The sequence below is a fragment of the Anser anser genome (genome assembly GCF_964211835.1).
Source record: "Anser anser genome assembly, chromosome: 1".
Lineage (NCBI taxonomy): Eukaryota > Metazoa > Chordata > Aves > Anseriformes > Anatidae > Anser > Anser anser.
Window position 1 is genome coordinate 122,563,454 of NC_139720.1, and position 20,230 is coordinate 122,583,683.

A 20,230-nucleotide genomic window follows, 5' to 3' on the forward strand; every position below is an offset into this window, starting at 1 on the left:
CAGTTCAGATTATTTTCTGGAATTTTAGTGTATAAGCAAGAAGAGAGTTTGAAAGAGAAGTGCAGACTTGGAAACTTTTCAGACGAGCAAGCAATAGATCCAAAATTAACCCTTTAAAAGTAGTCCTACAGGGAAAAGATTTTCCTGTAGGCACTTGGAGGGTTACAATGTAGTGCTTGCTGAAAGCGTCAGAGAGTTGCTGGACTGAAATTATGGATTTGCCTTGAAGGTACACAGCTGGAGAAGTTAGCCTTTGTTTTCAAAACCTTTATGTTGTTTCCCAAGCTGTTTTGAGTATTCTCCCTTTCTCAGAAGTTGACTAGTTTTGGTCTATGCTATATGAAACTCTATCATCAGAGATTCAAAGTCCTCTAGTGGTTCTGTGTACTTGGATTAAGGAAAAGGTTTTGCCATTTTTTCTTAAAGGCCTACCTGGTGTGGTTATGGCACTACTTGTTGCAAAGCAACATTTATTTTCTAATGTGGTAAGCCTCCTGATCTGTCTTTTCATACTTCTATATTTCTCACTTAAAGAGGACTGTCCTGCAAGTCGGCTGAATGCTCCAAATTATCGGTGAGAGCTGAGTTTTTGAGTGAGTAGATGGGCATGTTCTATTTAGTGATAGATAAATGGAATTTAAAAGAAATTATTACAATTCAAGCTTTCTTTTTAATTATTTTTAGTTACTAAAATTTTAAAATAAAATTTGTCAAAAATACAAAAATACTTACAAAAGCACAATCTAAGACAATCTCTTGTGGTATTTAGGGCAGTTCTGGTATGGTAGTTTGGATCTTTCTGAGGTAGTTCTCATGTGCCTCTCTGGTATGGAAGTTATAACACGCCTCTTGTGACAGGAGTATTAGGGCAGTTCTTCTGCCTCATGTACCTCTAGTGGCAAAAGTATTAGGGCAGTTAGTTCGGCATGCTGACCCACTGGAAAAGTTACTATCTAGGAATTTTGTTTGGTTTTGTGAGCTATCTTTGTGTTAGATCAGCTTAATTGTTACAATGCAGTCCCATGATCCAGTGCAAGAAAAGTAGTGAAAGGACATATATAAGCCTTGGTAAGCATGGGGAATGAAAACGGAAGAGAGGGAGAGAGAGGGATAGCACCCTTACCAGTGGAGTCCACGGTCCTACCCTGTTAGATGTAATGTTAAACTGTCTTGAGTCTATGCTGGAGTAATGCGCTTGGAGAACTTCATCTTTAACTGGACTCATCAGCAACTGAGAAGTATGTATTTTTTCTTCAGTTTTCTACCTCTACACAGCTGTATTACTTTTGTAATGGCGATTGTTGTTGGGGATGATTTGCTAAGGAGAATCAACCACTTAACTGTATAAGAAAAAGCTCATTAACAGGCAAATAAGATACATGCAGATAATAATTACAAGATGATGATGTGTTCAGACATACTCACTTCACTCTAGTAAATACATGACAACCACTACATTTGGTTACCACTGAGCTGGGAACTCAAAATGGTGATGTTGTATGGACGGTAATGTTCTTCATTTGTCATATCAAAATATTGGTTTAGGGTTTGTCTATTAATAACTCATTTGTAGAGTTAATCACTAGCTACATCCTTCTAAGGCTAATTAATTTTGGAACAGGCATGCATATCCTTTCTTTTTGATCATACTTACATCTTACAGTATTTATGTTAGATGAAAGCTCATAAGAATGTAAATTTATTATTATTTGGGGGAAGTAATTAATGCAGTTCAACACAATCTTTCCCTGGATCTTCCAGGAAATGGAGTGCTGTTTTTGTTATACTGTGAGCCCTGAGAAAGTGAAGACTGAATGGTTGCCCAAGGTTAGAGTATGTCTCATAAGTGTATCTCTGGGTTTTCTTCCCAGATCACTATTCCTCTAAATTACTCTGTAGCAGTTACAGAGAGCTTTTAATGTGTTAATAATATGATCATAACAAACTGTCATTCATTTAATGTATATATTACAGTTTGCAAAACTATGATGTTTTAGAATTTTTTATGACATTTTGATTTTTCTTTCTATATAAAAGTTTGTTAAACACTATCAAGTACTAAATGTAATTTGAGGGAAGGGGTTGAATTTCTTTTGTTGTTTAATGGCCTGAATTCTTTTTTTTTTTGCTTTACCACAAAAACTGTGGAATAAAAATTTCAAATTAAAGCACTAAATGCCCTTGAGTGGAGAGGCTTTTATATGTCGTAGGTAACTTGCACTGCAAAATGAACAATCAAGAAATGGCATCTAGCACAGAAGTCCCTACAAAGACATCTGTAAATAACAGGACAGTATCAGCCTGTTTCAGGCAACAAAACAACGTGCACCAGAAAATTTCATACATTTTGATTATGTGTCCAGCTAACTAGTTCTTGAAGAGTTATCATTTGGAGGATAGCAGGCATGTCTTGTTTCAGGATATTGCTAAGGGCACAAAGGAACTAAAAAGTAGCTTCTAGTTGTGTAAGTGTAGAATACACTATTTTGAGAGGTCACTTACCATCTAATCTCTTGGTCCTGTCCAGCAAAGTGGTGATGTGCCCAAGTGCATGGTTGTTTCCTCCCAGTCTCCCTATTCTGGTATCCCTCAGAAGACTAGAAGGCACACTGGGGCTGCTATTCATCCATATCTTCTTCTGACATAACAGGATGCACTTAGGATGCATGCTTTGGGAAACAGTATTGTCAAATGGAGCCTTCATCTCACACTGTAGACACAGACTCTGTCACTAGCTTTCAATAACTACTTTTTTTCATTGCTCATTGGCTCAAATGTTTTTGGTTGGTTGGTTGGTTGGTTTTGTTTTCCCTGGGCACTCTCTAAACTTACTTTTTTGGTCATTTCCACTGATGACCATTTTCTCCTTTTAATTTGTTCTGTCTCTCATTTCATAGGTGGTTTCATTCTTAAGGACCTGAATATAAGAATGCAATTGTCCTGTAGAAATCAATGAATCCCTTTCAGTCTAAAGATCTGGCTCCATACTTGTAGATGATTACTTCCACAGAAGCTGTGTTAAAGCGTGGGAGCTATGGATAATTTCTGTGGGCATGAATACCTCTTCATCTCCTTGAAGCATTGTCTGCGCACAGCCTTACTACATGGGAAAATGCTATTTTTAACTGAAATACCAGGTTACTTAAGCCACACAGGAATGCTGTGATACAGAAAAGACTGAATGATTCCTGCTAAATTTAGTGGTGTAGTGCTGCCTCTGTTGCATTAGGATACCTTTGGGAAAGAAAATTAGATAAATCTCAAGGGGAAAATATGCTAAAATTATATTGGATAACTAATCAGTATTGTATATTCAAAGGCTAAAATCAGTAGTACTCGTTGGCATTTTAACTACTTTGATAACTACTTTGGCAAATCAGTGTAGCCACTGAAGGCCAAAGTTGTAGCATGTCTGTTCACCTAGACATGATATCAGTCTTCTTGTTTCCTAGTCAAGGTATCCAGTCAGATAGTCAGATATCCAGATTGCATGCTCAAAAACACTGCCTAACATCATCTGGTGCCTGAAATCAATAATCAGAAATTCGATTTTGTCCAGCTCTATAAAAAGAGCTCTAGATATCTAAACAAAGTCTCTTATTTACAAGTAGTCCCTGGTTGTGGAAGGTAGGTGCCTGCATGCCTGCAACCTTGGTGTTGTCTAGACAAGTGTCTGGGTGTTTGTATGTCATACCTTCTCCAAGGTTGTCTTCTGCTCAGGGCAAAGCTCACCAGCTGTGAACAGAACACTCATTTCCTGCTTACTACAATTCATGCTCTTCATTCAGTTTTTCTATAACAAGATTTCAAAGCTTAAGTTCTTCTTCACTCATTTTGTGTTTGCTGTTATAAATCTTTCATAACATTCTGCATGGTAAGCCTGTCTTGAATGGAAGTGAAAAAGAATTACCCCAGTAAAGTTTTGTCCCCTTCCTAGTAGTTTGTGCAATCATCTAGGAAACAGCAAGCGTACATTCAAATTCCTGAGATAAGTCTCCAAGACTCCAGGATGCACCACTTGTGTTCTCCTGGGCTTTAATCACTAAGTTATTCTGCAAAAGTCTCAGAGGAAGACCTAATGTTCTCTGAAGCCCTGAGTCAGTCATTTTTCAGAAGAACCTCTGTGCTTAGTGCGTCCTTTATATTGATTTTCAATGACTTTGCACTTCATGCTCAGTATGCGGGATCGCTGAATTGGCCTTCAAGATTCAAGATGCAATCAATAAAATAGGTACACTAAGACATCTGGAGTGTTCAGGAGCACCTACCTCTATCCTATAAGAATAAAAAGCCTTCTATAAGAAACCCTGCCACTTACTTTAGTCACTTAAATGCAGGCACCTACTTCGGTGTCAGAGTGTCTTGGCTTCATGCCTAAAGTAGAGAGTTTAAATGCAAACCCAGCAAAAGGTGATCAGCACCAGGCTACATGAAACATAGTGTCTCACACATCCTATGCTTTATTAATATTTTGTGTTTTACTTACATAGTATGAAAATCTATTGCAACACAAAACATTTTTATTTAATCTCCTCCATTTTCCGTCTTTGTCGTTTCTGCAGTTCTCCCATTTTACTCCTTTCTCTTCATTTTTTTTTCCCCAGATGTTTTCTTAGTTTCCCTGTGTTCCTCTCAGTTTATTCCTTTGTATTTCATTCATTCACTTTTTCCTATTGCCTTTTTTCCCCCTTCATTATTGTACTTTTTCACATTACCTATCTCTCCGGGCAATTTTTGTATTGGAATGGCATCTTGAAGAAAAACAAGGTTCACTCCAACTGTCAGTTGTCTTTATGGTTACTTAGGACATAATCTAATTCATATATAAAATCCATTTGTGAAAAAAAAAATAGTATTTACTGCAAATAATAGATTTTGCTTTTGACACTGAAGTCTTTGAGGTTTAGCCTTGACTTTAGGTGTTTCTTGTTTAGCCAGAAGTAAGCGATAAGCCTTCCATGTTGACTCTTTGGCTGTAATTTGCCTGCACAGTCTTCATCACATTTAGATGCTGTTAGGAATGGAAGTAGAAATAGTCAGAAAAAAGGCTAGCTGTAATTTGGAAGTCTTGTATGTTAATGATCTCATGGTGGACCTGGTACCATGTGTCTGGAGTGTGCATTTTATGCCGACATTAGCATTACTCCTAAATTGACAGTTACAAACAAATGTTTTTCAAACTCAACTTTTTGCAGTTCACAACAGATAATTGCAAATATTTTTCAGGAAATACATTTAAACTGTAAAATAAGTAACCGTATAAACTATATTATGTTTACAGTATTTTTGTATCTTTGATTTATCCTTCAACAGCTTCCATGTTCAGCCTCAATTTACAGCCTCTGCTATATTTTTGTTGCACCATCTTCATCTGTGGACTGCTCCTTCTGAGTGGTGTGGGGAAAGGAGGAGTATCACAAGGAAAGCAATTGAGCAGATAAAAATGGGAGATAGATTTACATATCTTATTGGTTTTGACATTAACACTCTGGAGGTATTACTAACAATATGTTTCCTGTGTCCATCTAGTCTTTGAAAAGAAAAAAAAAAAAGCTACCACAGCCTCTCTTACATTATGTTTGTATGCTTCTAAGATTCACTTGAGATGCTAAATAGTATTTATCTGTTTCAACATAAAGTGTTCAGGGTGAGTGAGTGCGTGAAACATTTGAGAGCAGACACTTCAATATGGAAAACATCTTTATATTCACCATAGTTGGAGTCAAGGAACAGTCACATTGGAAAGCTGTTATACCTTGGTATGTCTTCTTTTTCTGCCACTGCTACATATTAGGTATCTGCCCTCCAAAAACATCCTAGATAGTGCTAAGTCATCTTTATTCATGATTCAGATGCAAAAAGCTCAAGAATGGAGGAAACAAAACAAAACAAACACTTTAAGGCAGCCGTTTGAATTCCCATAACAAAGTGTGCACAAGCACAAAGTCTCCAACTCAGAAATACCTTAAAATCCTGAGATATGGAAGGATTAAATGCTACTAATCTGGAGGGGATACCAGTTTTGCATGAACCACTGATGTAATCTAGTATGCTTCCATTTACTTTGATGATTGATAATAACAAAATAATTGCATGTCTTAATAAAACAATTCCTATCCCTACCCGGTAATTGGTGATATTTTCATTTCTCTTGTCTAATGTTTTCAGTGAGGAGTAGTTGGCTTTTTTTTTTTGTCTTTTTTTTAAAGACCTTCAGAGAGTAGTGGAATTTGTATCTGAATGGATATTCTCAGTGCCTTCTTGAAGGGATTAAAAGTAAGTAAGAGACGAGCATGAAGAACTAAGTACATATAAACACACTGAGAGCAATATTCTCAGTAGAAAGCTTTCTCTCTCATAGTCTTTTACCCCCCCACCCCCACCCCCCTTCTCTTGTTTATGGCTGACATTTTATTCTGATCAGATATTTCTAATGCCCTTTCTCTGGTCATTTTTCAAGAGGTTACTTGGAGTGAATATTCCCATTTATATAATCACCTTGTCTTTTTGGACATTTACACTCTATAGCAATTGCTTTTAATATCAAGTTTGAGAAGCAGTGGGGCACAGATTGCTTGACAAAGCTACAGTGGTATATCATTGAGTCCAAGGTGCGAATTTTCAGAATATAAACTTAGGATATGGTTCCATGAGTGGAATGTTCTGAACTTTATTGACTAAACAAGGCAGCAGCTGCTAAGTAGCACCAGGAATATAAGCAAAACAAAATGTTTTGGTAAGGAGAAGTCAGTTCTACTACAGTTGACACTGTCCCTATTTCAGGCTCTAGATCACAGGAGCTTTACCCATTTACTTCTTGTAATATTTTTTCCTCCAGATTGGTATCAGAGATCTTTGCCTCTCTCCTCTAAGTTACTTAAAGCTTTTTTTTTTTAAAAAAAACTTTTTTTTTTCTTTCGTCTTTCTTACACTTTAATCAGGATTTTGAAGTAGGAGTAAGTGACATTCATTAGCTTCCTCCTTGCTTCTTTAAAATGCTTGAACTTAGGCCAGGTGACTGCCTTAGAAATCAGTGCTTCACCACAGCTGTTTCTGCTTCAGGATGACAGATTGAGGAGGAGAGAAGGAAAATGGAATTAAAAAGAACTGATAGAAGAAGCAAAAGCTTGTTTTCAGTACAGTGAGGGAAATGTGGATGTAAAAGTAATGGTGTGAAAAGGTATGAAAATACTTTTCTTTTAACAAATCACTAGGTTACCTGCTACTGGATCCTGTTTTATTACTGGAGATATCTGTGAGGTTTTCTTGTGTATATGAAGTAAGAACAACAAAAAAACAATTCTTAAAACAGAGGCAGTAGCTTTTATGATCTGAATGTAGTTCCTTTCTGCATACACTTCTTTGTGAATTAGATCTCTAAGTTGCTTTTTTGTTAAATTACTTTATCGTAGCCCAATTGTAATAGCATTATAACCTTTGTTAGACATAAAGACAGCCTAAGAAAATAGCCTATTAAGCATGCATGACATTTCTTTGTAATTATATTTTAGATAAAGTTATGTAAGTTACAAAGTCTACTGATTTAAAGACTTGTGATACTGAAAAAACGCTAAACAAATGAAAACACAGTTATTGTACGAGCCTGCTATGTAAAAGTATCTTCAAAATGTTTCACTTCCTTTCTTTGAAATTCTTCCTTTTATAAAATCTTACTGATTTATAAATTCTACCATAATCTTATTGGTTTTGTTGTTGTTGTTGTTTTTCTGTAGGGGCCTGTGATTTAGCAAACCTTATTCTTTATCTAGAGATAGGAATATGTGTCACAAATTTAAGTGGGTACTGTTACTAGATAACTTAAAGTGTTTTGTGTGTGAAATACATCTGTTTAGCTTCAGTCTGCATTATTTTTCTTACATTTCTTGAATCCCCATCTTTGCAAAATTCGTCACCTCTTCAAGATTCACAGCCATCTGCATCTTAGGTGAATTAACTTCAGGTTACTGTGGGGAAAAAAAAAAAGAATGAATAAATGTGTCTATACTAAGTAAAGAAATTGACCCCTAAATATACTGAGTATTTTTTTTCTTCACTGCTTGTATATATACATATTTTTTTGGTCATAATTTCTATATCTGTACTCGTGAAAACTTAGCTTTCTATTTTTTGACAAAGATTTAGGAAGCAGTCTCCGAGGAGTAATTAGAGCAAACTTTGAAGATGCTTCTTAAAATTCTGTTTTACTACTAGGGGCTGCAGCTACAAACAGAGCTGTGTTGCAATGGCTCTAGAAAAGCTTAGTGCAGCCTTTCAGTACATAAAAGGGGCTTATAAGAAAGATGGAGAAGGACTTTTCACTAGGGTCTGTAGTGATAGGGCAACAGTTTGTAAACTAAAGGGTAGTTTTAGATTGGGTATAAGGAAGAAATTTTTGATGATGAGAGTGGTGAGGCACTGGAACAGGTCACCCAGAGAAGCTGTGGATGCCCCATCCCTGGAGGTGTTCTAGACCAGGTTGGATGGGGCTTTGGGCAAACTGATCTAGTGGGAAGTGTCGTTCCACGCCCCCCCACCCACCCCCCCAAGGCAGGGAGGTTGGAACTAGATGATCTTTAAGGTCCCTTTCAACCCAAAACATTCTGTGATTAATATATGTATGTGCATATATAATTCCTGTTGTAACTTTTTAAATCATTTCAATGTATGCTGTCCATAGTCTTGTCATAAGCAAGGTTGGTGCTGTTTTAGCTGATCAGCTGGTGGCTAGCTGGAGTTCAACACGTTCTAGTTCTTCCTAACTTATATTTTAAACATTCATATGCCTGTATGTTTTCGGGGAGAGCAGTGAATGCTTGCTAGGTATGTCAGCTTTGATTTACTCCCTGTCAGACATGAACCAAGCTGCAGATGTAAGAATGGATTTGCTTTCCCTTTCTACAACCTGAACAATACAGAGAGAACAAGTGAAGTCTTAGAATCAGTATTCCATTTGATTTCTTTTCAATACTTTTTCACACCTGCTTGCTCCTATATTTAAACTCTTTTGGAAGCCATTAATAGCTATTGAAATTCAGTTTCAATGTTTTTTCATGGATTTTTAAGAACTGTTTGCCACAATTTGTAATCTTCTAGGCTGTAATATCTCCTGCAGTCATATTTGGCAGTATTGCCCTGTAAGTGTACACATTGAAACATCTAGAGACTTTTTAGCGAGAAGCTGACATTTCAAGCTGCTATTATAATGCTCATGTTCTAGTGATGGGACTACTGAAGTGTGTATAGTGAGGTATTCTTTTAACAAAGGGAATATCTGCTGAATTAAATTGCTGTTGGAATAGGGAGAGCATTTTCACTTATATTATTGTTATTATTTTTAATTAAGTTGATGCTCTGAGATCTGAGTTGCTGTAGATGGTTATAGACATCTGAGTTGATGTGGAATGTTTGCCATCTTCTTTATATTTTATGTTTACTATATTAAGAAAGTTCATAAGACACCTGCCAATGGTTTATTGAAGAGCTTTTGCTACTCTTATAGTTATGTCTCAATTCAAATTTTTGCTATTTGTAGTAAAAGAGAGATGCTGAGGAGGATGAAATTGAAGAGAAAGCCTTAATGCTGTGTCAGTGCTGTTCAGCAATAGCCAAAAACTGAGTGTGTTCTCAACATGATTTTAACCACAAATCCAAAACACAGCATAATATGAGCTGCTGTGTAGAATATTAACCCCATCCCAGCCAGATCCAGTACCAACAGGATGCAAGAAATTGTGTAGACATAAGCTGTGCTTTGAAAAGGCCTGTATTTTAGTATACAAATCAGTCTGATCTCACAGACTTACTACAACCATGACTAGATAACAACCTCTTAAGATTCCTCGTCCACCACCCTCCTGTCTCCAGACAAACTTAATATTTTAAAGTCTTTCTGCATGTGGGAAGGATAAATTAATAGCGATACTTCTATTCTTAATTAATGTTTATAAACTTCTGCATAGAGAAGCAAAATAGTTCATAACAACTTCGTTGTTACTCTTTAAGTCACTCTCCTCTCAGAAGAAATTGGACAGCAAGGGTACGTAACTGGGAAATTACTAATGCATATATAGCATTTTTCCTTTGCTCTCTTGAAGTTATTACAGTATGATGTAGTGAACATTTTAGCCATATATTATAACTATGGGAGACACTGTTTAAAATGAACTCTTAAAATTAATAAAAATGTAAGTAAATCTGTCAGAGCTAATTGCAGCATTGCAAATTGTTTAGATCATACTTGATATATTTGTAGATAAAATTACATGTGTAAATGATTTCTGTTTTAGAACAGTGTCAAAATCACAAATAGTATAGTTGTTTTTCTTCATATTATATGCACATCAGTTATTGAACACCTGATTAAACTTGTTTTTCCCGAATGCCTGATAAAAAATTCTGATCTCCTAATGGATGACTCTTAGATGAAATGCCAAAGATCATAGTATATTAACATTATTTATATTGCAAATAGTGCAACTGGTAATACAAGGGATCAGATTATGTATCTGAGCTGTAATTTAATTTTGTTTGTTCTGTCCTTTCCTGTAAGCACATTTAATTTGTGCTGTGGGGCTTTTGCTTATATAAGCTGAAACCCACAATTGGAGTAGAGTTTTGTACTCATCTGAAAAGTGTGTGTTTTTCTAAAGGTTTTGATATGAAAAGTGTCCTGTGCAGTTATGCTGCATATGTTCCCACATCGTGAGATGTTGAACCTGTTGTTCCATTTCAATCAGATATAGTAGAGACCTGTTAATGTCAGCAGCAATAACATTCTTAAACCTGTAGTGAAAAACTGGTGGCTGGAGAGAGGAGGAAGGCTGCAAAATAAATACAGCAATTACCTATCCTGCTTGGCTTGCCATGAGCTAATTTTAGTGTGCACAGCCACAGCACGTGATTCTTCTCACCTGTGCGCTGTTTGGGACCGAAAGAGAGTGAGCAAGCCTGTGACAGGTATTAGGGGAGTGACAAGACCAGAGTGCTGTGGGTGGAAACAACTGGTTTGGGGGGAGTTAGGTCAGTGGGATTTAGTTGGGGATAAGAAATGTGGTTAATGTGGTGGTGATGGATATGGATGGGTGTAAGTTATAAACCCATTAGAAACCAAGCTTTGTTAGTTCTAGCACTGACTGAACGAGTTCTTTCATTAAGAAAACAAAAAAGTAGTAGCTGATACTGATGGATAGCAGTAGAATTATATAGTCTAACACCAAAAAAGAAGAAACTGATTGTTCCTCTTGTTTTTTTCTTTAGACCCGACTTGTTTGATTGGAATGCTGTTGCTTCTCAGCAGTCACCTGTGCAACGATTAGACCATGCATTTAACATAGCCAGGCAACACCTGGGCATAGAGAAACTCCTTGATCCTGAAGGTTAGTACAAATTACATTCTTTTCTCTAGGTTGAAAATCAGTTTTTCCATTCACTTGGTTGTAGCTGAACTTCTTTGCACAAAAGTTTAATGTTTTGCAAGATAATTCATAAATTGAAGACAAATCCTTTGTTTATACTTTGATGTTAATTTTGCTCCCTACTGAAATAGCATAAACACTCCATGTATGCTTGAAAGCAATCTTTTTCATGCTGAAGTTTGGGTCCAGAGTTCTAAGGTATACACACCGGTATCAAGGTGTCTTGAAAATAAGCTGATTTCTGTTTAAAGAATTATAGCATGCAGCTCATATCTTTTGGAGAAATCATAATTTCAAATCAGCTTTCAATATATGTATCCAAAATGTAGATTCAAACTGTAGCTAATTGTATCTTAAAATACAGCTATTTTATGTTAATTCATTTTAGCACTTGATTGTAGATGTAACTTTTTGCTTGAATATCATCATTATGCTAGACTTGCAGTATTTTTCACCACTGATCCTAATGAGACTGTTTAACTCAATAAACAATGACTTAGGAAAATCCTCTCTTTCTTCTGTGCTTCCTTATACAGTCATGTTTGAAAGAAGCCTCCATTTTTCACGTGATCTTGTTTATTTCTATCTATTCTATGTCCTTATTTTTTATTGCTGAGAGACTAAATAATTACCCCCAGCGAACATTTCTAAAACATTCTTTAATATAAGGCAATGTTGAACAGCCACTGTATTTCCTTTTTTTTAATGCTCTTATATATATGTATATATACACCATCTTTTTCCACACTGTGATCCATATGCTGCATTTTCATGCAATTTCCCACAATTTGTCTATTAAGCCTCTAGCAAATGCAATTTTTAATGTTTGTGGCATTAGTTATCAGTGGCTCACCTCATAGTGAATTTCTGATGGAACGAAACAGAAGTTTCTGATGTTAAAATCAGCCTAAAACCTAGCATTGAGTCTTTTGATGTTTAAACACAATAGAGTTTGCATCTAATTGACCTAATAACCTTGCATACTTTATATAGGAGAAATACAGGAAAAAGATTGTCTGCTTATGCAGGGAAAACAAAACAAACAACACAACCTTGTTAGAGGGGATTAATTTAAGACGATGGTATTTTGCACTATGTAGAATTCAGAGGAGCATCTGAAGTAGCGCTCACAATTGGAGCAGCTAGTAAGGCTTGAAAGTCAGTAATGAGAAGGACTTGCCACCACATCAGTGAAGACTTTGTGGGCACCTCCTGAGTGTCTGTCTTGTGTGCAGCCAAATAGCTCCTCTTACGAGATGCAGCTTGTAAGCTCTGGGTGAGATTGGAATGGAAAGCGTGGTTGCACAACAGAACAGATACAACCACAGTAACGGGTTGAACTTTCATCTTAAAATAGTTTAATGAATAAGTTATTTTCTGGATGCAAAAGTCACTGTTGATTAGACATTTTATTCTGCTTTTGGCAAAGATAGTTGCAGTTGTTTAGCCAACAGCTGAAAAACTCTTAAACATTGGTGGTTTTCCAAATGTCTGCTGTAATTATTTGCTATTCAGTGCTGTAAGTTGTGGTGCTTGCCACCTATGTTTTTAGTTCTCTCCAAATACTAATAAAAATAAATTATTAATAATAATAAAGAACAACCTGCAAGCTTTTGAAAAAGAACAGTTAATTCTGTACCTATTTGAAGACACATTAAGAATTTGTGCAACTGTAACAATTTCATTCAGCAATACATTAAGGTTGCCTATCTAAAAATCAAATTTCTTTCTAGACTGAAAGACTGAATTAGTGGTGTATCAGGAAGTGGAGAATCTTGTTTGCAGGTTCCAGCATACTGTTTCTGCAATTTTGCTTTGCATATATATCACCTCTCCTAATTAGATACTCAAATATCTCTTAACAGCGTATTGTGTGACAACACTGCATTCTCTGTTAGCTGAATAAAAACTGCAGAGCAGTTTTATCTTTGTTTTATTCCTTATATATTTATTAACTTTAATAGTTTATTTTCTGGATACAAAAATCACTATTGATTAGACGTTTTATTCTGTTTTTATTAAGGATATGTGCAGTTGTTTAGCCAACTGCTGAAAAACTTTTTAATGTTGGTGGTGGTTTAAGAAAGTTCAACCGCTGTAAGTAAGAACAGAAAGGGAACATACAGTCAATGCCTCTATCTTAGGATAGAGGCAAACAAACTTATCTGCTAGAATAAGATATGTGGTTAGGAGCTTTATTCCAGCCTTTTTCCTTTCCTGTTCAGACAGAATTGATGAGAATGCTAGCCCCATTGCAGAGCAAAAAATTTGAAGATACTTTAACTGTCAGCGTCGGTGGGTTGTTGTTTTTTCTTCTGATGTATAAATGGCATGTAGAAAAGCATAGCAGACAGGTTTTCTTCCCCTTCAGTCATGAAAAAGCTGTGGAAAAGTCAACTCTTTCTTCTTGACTGAATCTTTTCAGTGAATGAAATATAAGCAAGCTTATGTGCATGTCTGGTGTTTACCTGTAGTGAGGAAAGAAAAAAAAAGGGGGGGAAAAAGGGGGTGGGGAAAACTACTGGTTGGTAGAAAGTGTTGTTTAGAAAAGAGTTAATGAACGCTTAGATTCTAGGGGTCAGGATTTGAAAGGAGTAATGTTTTTGCAAATTGAACTTCCTAGGCAAAGTATATCTACATAACTCACAGTGACCTATTGTTGTAGGACATTTATGATTATGTAGCTAAGAAGTTTAAAATCTTGGTAATGCTTTCTGTGACCCCTCCAAAGGAAAGTTTTTTGTTTGTTTGTTTTTCCTTTTGGTTGATCAAAGTATGTGTTTGTGAGCATTCAGTCATATCTTATTCATCTCAAAATACCATGCAACAAATATTGCCAACATCAGGCCATTTTAGAATAGTGATTTCTGATCAGGTTTGAATGACAAAGCTGGAAGGCTGAAAAATTATACGGTAGTAATATGTATTTTATTGTAAAGCAGCAACAACAAAATTACTCTTGATACAACTAAGGAAAATGTCTTTTTTCACACATTTGTGGTGAGTGTTGTGAGATTCAGAATGTAAGTTAGTTGTTGACTTTTCAGAAGATTGTTTGATCTTTTTCAATGCAAATAACAGATTTGTTAATCTCAGACCTTCCTTAAAGTGTTTTAGATACAATTATAAGTTTCTTTGAAAATTTTTGTTTTACAGATAAGTGGAAAAGCAAAATCTTCAGCTCCCTGTTTCTCAACTCATTATTTTGAATTATTGTTATATGTGGGAAATACGGGTGATGGAGATATTTGCTGTCTTTGTTGGTATGAGTTAACTTTAGCTAATTGTAGCAAAAGACTTGAAATATCTTAGGAGAATGAACCAAATAACAATAACATCAATAATTATAACTCATACATATGGAATTTTCAACAGCTTTGATCAAGCTGTTAAGAATAATCTATTTTTTATGCCTAACTACCAGTACCTGGAGTTACAACTTCTAGCAGTTAACTGGTTGTGTATGATTGTCTTCTCTGTACTGCAATTTTGGAGGAACATGGTTCTGTTTTTCATGTATAAACCTCAGAAAATACACTAAAGGCTGTCTGTCCAGTGTACCTCTTATCAAGTAACACTGTTACGTTGCAGTGCACCCGTTATCTGGGTGTGCTGGGCGGGTGGGGAGGATTCCCTATAGGAGAATAGAGTCTCCAGTCTTTGAGGTTAAGAAAAAAGCTTAATATTCCAAGTTCTGTGCTTTCGTGTGTTTTGGAGTTTGCATAGGCTTGCGGAAGGCATTTTCAAATGCCATAGGAATGAGGAAAGACTTGGATATAATTGTTTCATCTGTTCACATCAAATATTTTTTTAAGCCTGTGTTACCAGAAAGGGTAAGTGCAACTACTTTGACGTATAATATATGTTTGTCTCTTTCCAAAATTTTAGATATGAAGTAGAGAATAGGTCTGGTGTTAGCTCTGTCAGAGGGGAGCTCTTCTTTCTCAGAAGCATCTTTTTAAATACCCCAAGTGCAAATTAGAACAAATAAACAGTAACAATTTGTGTTATGGTCAACATCATGTAGTAATTACACGCTATTGGCTGTATACTGAATTTTTACCTGTGAACTTCGATAGTTGTTCCTTCTGGTACATTGGGTTTATGTGTCAAGGTTTCGGTAGTGGGGGGCTGCAGGGGTGGTCTCTGTGAGAAGAGCCCAGCAGCTGCCCCATGACAGACCAGAGCCAGCTCCAAAGGGGAGCCACCGCTGGCCAGAGCCAAGCCAGAGAGTGATGCTGGGTGGGCCTCTGGGAGTGCAGATTTAAGGAATGGAAAAAACACTGTGTAACAGCAGCTGGGAGAGAGGGGTGAGAACATGTGAGAGAAGCAGCCCTGCAGCCCCCCAGGTGAGTGCAGCAGGAGGGCAGGAGGTGCTCCAGGCAGGCAGCAGCAGTTCTCCTGCGGCCTGTGCAGGGAGAGGCCCCCGGTGGAGCAGGCTGTCCCCCTGCAGCCCATGGGTCCCACACGGAGCAGATCTCCACGCTGCAGCCCGTGGAGGAGCCCACGTGGAGCAGGTGGATGTGGCCTGGAGGAGGCTGCGGCCCATGGAGAGCCCCCGCAGGAGCAGGCCCCGGGCCGGAGCTGCAGCCCGTGGAGAGGAGCCCACGCAGGAGCAGGGGGTCTGGGGGGAGCTGCCGCCCGCCCGTGGGGGACCCGTGCTGGAGCAGTTTGCTCCTGGGGGATGGACGGACCCCGTGGTACGGAGCCGTGTGGGAGCAGTGCTGGAAGAGCTGGTGCCTGTGGGCAGCCCCCGCAGGCTCAGTTCGGGAAGGACGGCATCCCGTGGGAGCAGGGGCAGAGAGTGACTGTGAAGGAGAAGAGGAGATGAAGCATTAGGGACTGACCGCAGCCCCACTCCCCTGTTCCCCTGCTCTGCTCAGTGGGAGGAGGTTGGAGGGGGGAAGTGTTTTTCATTTGCTTTTAGTTTCTCTCTGCTCTAGCTTGTAAGTAATAGGCAATAAGTTATATTAATCTCTCTATTTTGAATCTATTTTGCCCATGAAATAATTGTTGAGTGATCTCCCTGTCCTTATCTCAACCTTTGAGCCCTTTCCATCATATTTTCTTCCCCTTTCCCTTTGAGGAGGGAGAGGGAGAGAGTGGTTGGGAGTGGAGCTCAGCTGCCCAGCTGGGTAAAACCAGTAAACACATCATGTAGTCTCAGTAGTCAAGCAAATTCCTGGAAAGTTAAGGCAAATATTCAGTTTAATATCCCATCAATTTTGCTATGAAATGTTTGCAATGGTTCTTTTGATACTGCGTGCTATAATATCTTCTCGTTTCTCTTCATTTTTCACGGTAATTAAATATTTGAACAATGGTGTAGTGATCTTCAAAGAGATGCCTGGCTTTGAGGCACAGACAGTATCATACTGTAGAGAAAATGAAAGTTTGATACTACAGTGTCAAACACCCTCTGCTAGACATGCAGTGCTGGAGAAATAAGTCTTTCTGGAACCTTGTGTTTGTTGTATGGTAGCAATTTTCTGTGACAAAACTTGTTAATCCTTGTGTAGCAAGGTGTGCTTTGGGATAAAACATGCATGACCTAGCATTAGAGGAATCTTTGAGGGACAATAGGGAGTGCTCCCTCTGACACTGAATCTGGGAATACATTGGAGCTGTGTCCTCTTTCCCCTTACAACAGCTGAGTAGTAGAAGTATGGTAGCAGTGGCAGAGCCACAGGAGATGAAGTGTCTGTGTGCTCCCTTCTAGCAATAAACAAGTGATTCTTTAATGAACTCGTGCCTGCTGTCATTTTTCTGAGTCTTGAGCTTGTTTGTGCTAGCCCAGTAATAAGTAGACTCTGAAGTTATATAATGGCATTTCTGCTGTTCTTTTTAGGTGAAGTAATTATCCAGTTTCTTATGCTTTACGGTGTAGCCTGATAAAAACCTCATTTAATCTATCTTAGTCACATTTGCCATATTTTCCCTTAATTTGCACTGATGACATGAGTTTTTGGCACCATTATTAAGTGATAATGAGACTCAGACAGTTTTCCATTTGATAACTTTTTTGTTTGATCTTGGTTTTGCATATTTCTGTATCTCAACCATACCTGTAGCACAGAGAAGAGGAAGGAGAAAAAAATCCCATCAGCATTGTAGTTCATCAAGTCATTAACCCTGTCTGTACCCACTAGTTGTATACAGCAGTAATAGTGTTTTCTTGTTCATCTTGCTGATATGGCTAGTGTCAAGGGAATATGAGAAGATACTTGTTTTCTATCATGCCCTAAAATTTAGAAATGTTTTTGCTAGTATGCTGTCAGTGTATGTTTAAAAATAAAAGGGGGAAAAAAATAAGAAGAAAGTCTATAGGATTCACAATAATAAAGAAGTTAGTTGTTACAGGATGTTATTACTGGACTTTACCCATAAATATTTGGAGTGGTTTAGGTCAGGAGCTACCTGTTATCCTAATGCCACTGGCTTGTTACTAGAAGTAAGCTTCCAGTTAATGAGCTCTCTTAGTGTCTGGTGTCCTGTTACACAGCTATTTAGAAAAATAAATGTAGATCGGCAGGGGTCTTCTCTCTTATTGCAAATCTAATGATTTATCACATTGCAGTGCTAATGGTTATGTTATTTTTAGATATTCAAAATAGAATGTAATATGGTCGATGACATTTCTGATGCATTCTATCCTTATCTGTAGTGACAGCAGATGGTTTTTGAGAAATCTCTTTGTTTGCTTGTCTGAATATTCAGTATTCTGCCAGTATTTGAACTACTCTGTAAGAGCTAGGTAATGGGGGTCAGACAAATTTGCATTAATAATGTCATCAGTTATGAATACCTAATTTGTGAGTAGCTTTTGCTTCTATTTCAAAAGTAGCAAAATGCAGTGTAAATAGATGTAATGGCTTTGATAGTTCATTTAAGTATATAATCCATGTTTTGTGAGTACTGTCACCTGGTCTGAGGTATTCTGCAGCTGTGCATTTTGACTGTTTCATTGTAATGTGTGAGTAGCGGATGTTTTTGACATCCGCTTTGGTAGACACTGGCTTCCAAAACTGTATTTTGTATCAAATGAGTCAGTGAGCAATTGTTACCTTTTTGTAGCTAACAAAAACAAAGAAAATGTACCTTTCTGGCTTTAAAAAAAGAAAATGATAAAAATCCCTTGAAAAAGAATTAAAAAGTAATCATGTCTTCTCTCTGTGCTGTTTTTGTCTTAAGATTCTCCTTTAAAAAAAAAATGCAAGAAAAAATTGCTAAATTTCTTCAACTCATTGGTTTTCTGGCATACAAATTTTTCTAATCTATAAGCATTCTTTCTACTGGAACTGTAGACAGTGGACTTGCATTAACATTGTTACAGCATTGAAGTACAACAAGTGGAAGCACAACCTTTTAACTACTGCTTTACCATTTTTCAGTACAAATTCCAGCTGGATATGTCATCGTTTCAGATGGGTATGTCAACATATACTTTGTCTTTGGTTCTTAGCACAGCTCTGAACAACAGCAGGAGAAGGGACTATGGAAATACCTTCAAAAAGAATAATAGACTATTGTCTGAGTAGAGAAACAGGTAGATTTTTATCTGAATGAATTTATAATACAGATTAGGTTTTTAAATTGATTGCTAGTTTTATCCATTTCAATATTGTAAGATTTTACTACTATCTTTGAGATAACTTCCGCCAAAATTAAACTGCAGTTCTTCTGTGTTAAGTTTAAAGTCTAGCTTTTTCTTCAGTCTCAAGCAAATAGAAATAGCAAAAAATAGTTACTTCATCTAAAAACATTTTCTCTTCCATATTTATGAATAGATTTATTATTACCTCATCAACATGTAAGCAAATCAATTAACCAGACAGTAAATGACAAACAGTAACTTTTACAGGTTTTAATGGTAATAAATGATTGGAAGGCTATTTCATTAAGAGATTCAAAGAAAAAGCAGGTGCTTCCTCTTACAAGTGAGAAAACATAAAATGACTGGGATTTAATTTGGTGGGAATACATCCATTATAAAACAAATTACAAGATTTTTTCTGTTGCAGTGGATTTGGAGACTATAATATCACTTGAAATGCTGAATTTGAATTATAAAGAGCACTCTAGTAATTTTGCATTGCAGTTGTTTTTGTAGGTAGTTGTCAAGTCAATGATCACTGTGTTTCTGAAGTCTTATATTCTGAAATATTTACATTTGATCATCATTTAACTAATTAAATAACAAAATATAATTTGATTTGTTAAATAATATATCAAATAAGAATGAAGATTTTAACAGAGCGTGCATCTGCTTGTACGTTTGACTACGTGAGGAAATCTGTGCTTCTTTTGAAGGGCCACAAACCTCTGTTGCCTTGTCATCGGTAATGTCAGATCCATATTTTAATGAAGCCCAGAGCACATGCTAATGGAAAATGCCTTGAAGCTGAAAATACAGTGCTGAGTAATCTTGACATTGCAAAATATACTCAGCTGAGTATATTTCTCAGCTGAAATGGGTCAAGTGATCATAAAATATCCTGAGTTAGAAGGGACCCACAAGGATACCTTCTCCCCTGTTGTTTTCCTCCCCTACCCTGTATGTCTTGTTGTTGCTCTGCTTCAGGTGTGTTCAGTGAGTAAGAATGTTTAATCTATGACCTCACCATATATGTCACATAGAAGCTCGTGTCATCTTCAGGACTTACAGTAATGCTTTTCTACTGAAAGCAAGGAAAGCTGGGATTCTGTCAACAGAGGTGTGTGGTAGGAAAACCATTAACAAAATTTGTTATCCAGAACTTCAGTGTTTTCTCTCCTACAAAAATATTTTTACAGGCTTGGAGATTGCATAAAACAAT

General features: G+C 37.0%; 1 protein-coding gene across 24 annotated transcripts in view; it reads left to right on the top strand.

The window, feature by feature from the left end:
• Positions 1 to 20,230, top strand: part of DMD (dystrophin) — a 1,241,706-nt gene that overhangs the window by 381,154 nt on the left and 840,322 nt on the right. For 23 of the 24 annotated variants that reach the window (XM_083850706.1, XM_083850697.1, XM_083850709.1 and 20 more), the window contains one exon: positions 11,257 to 11,375. In XM_083850706.1, coding sequence (XP_083706832.1) covers positions 11,257 to 11,375 — 119 coding nt within the window. Of the gene's footprint in view, positions 1 to 7,008; positions 7,181 to 11,256; positions 11,376 to 20,230 lie in introns of those variants that run through there. The other variant, XM_083850707.1, reaches the window with a different exon arrangement.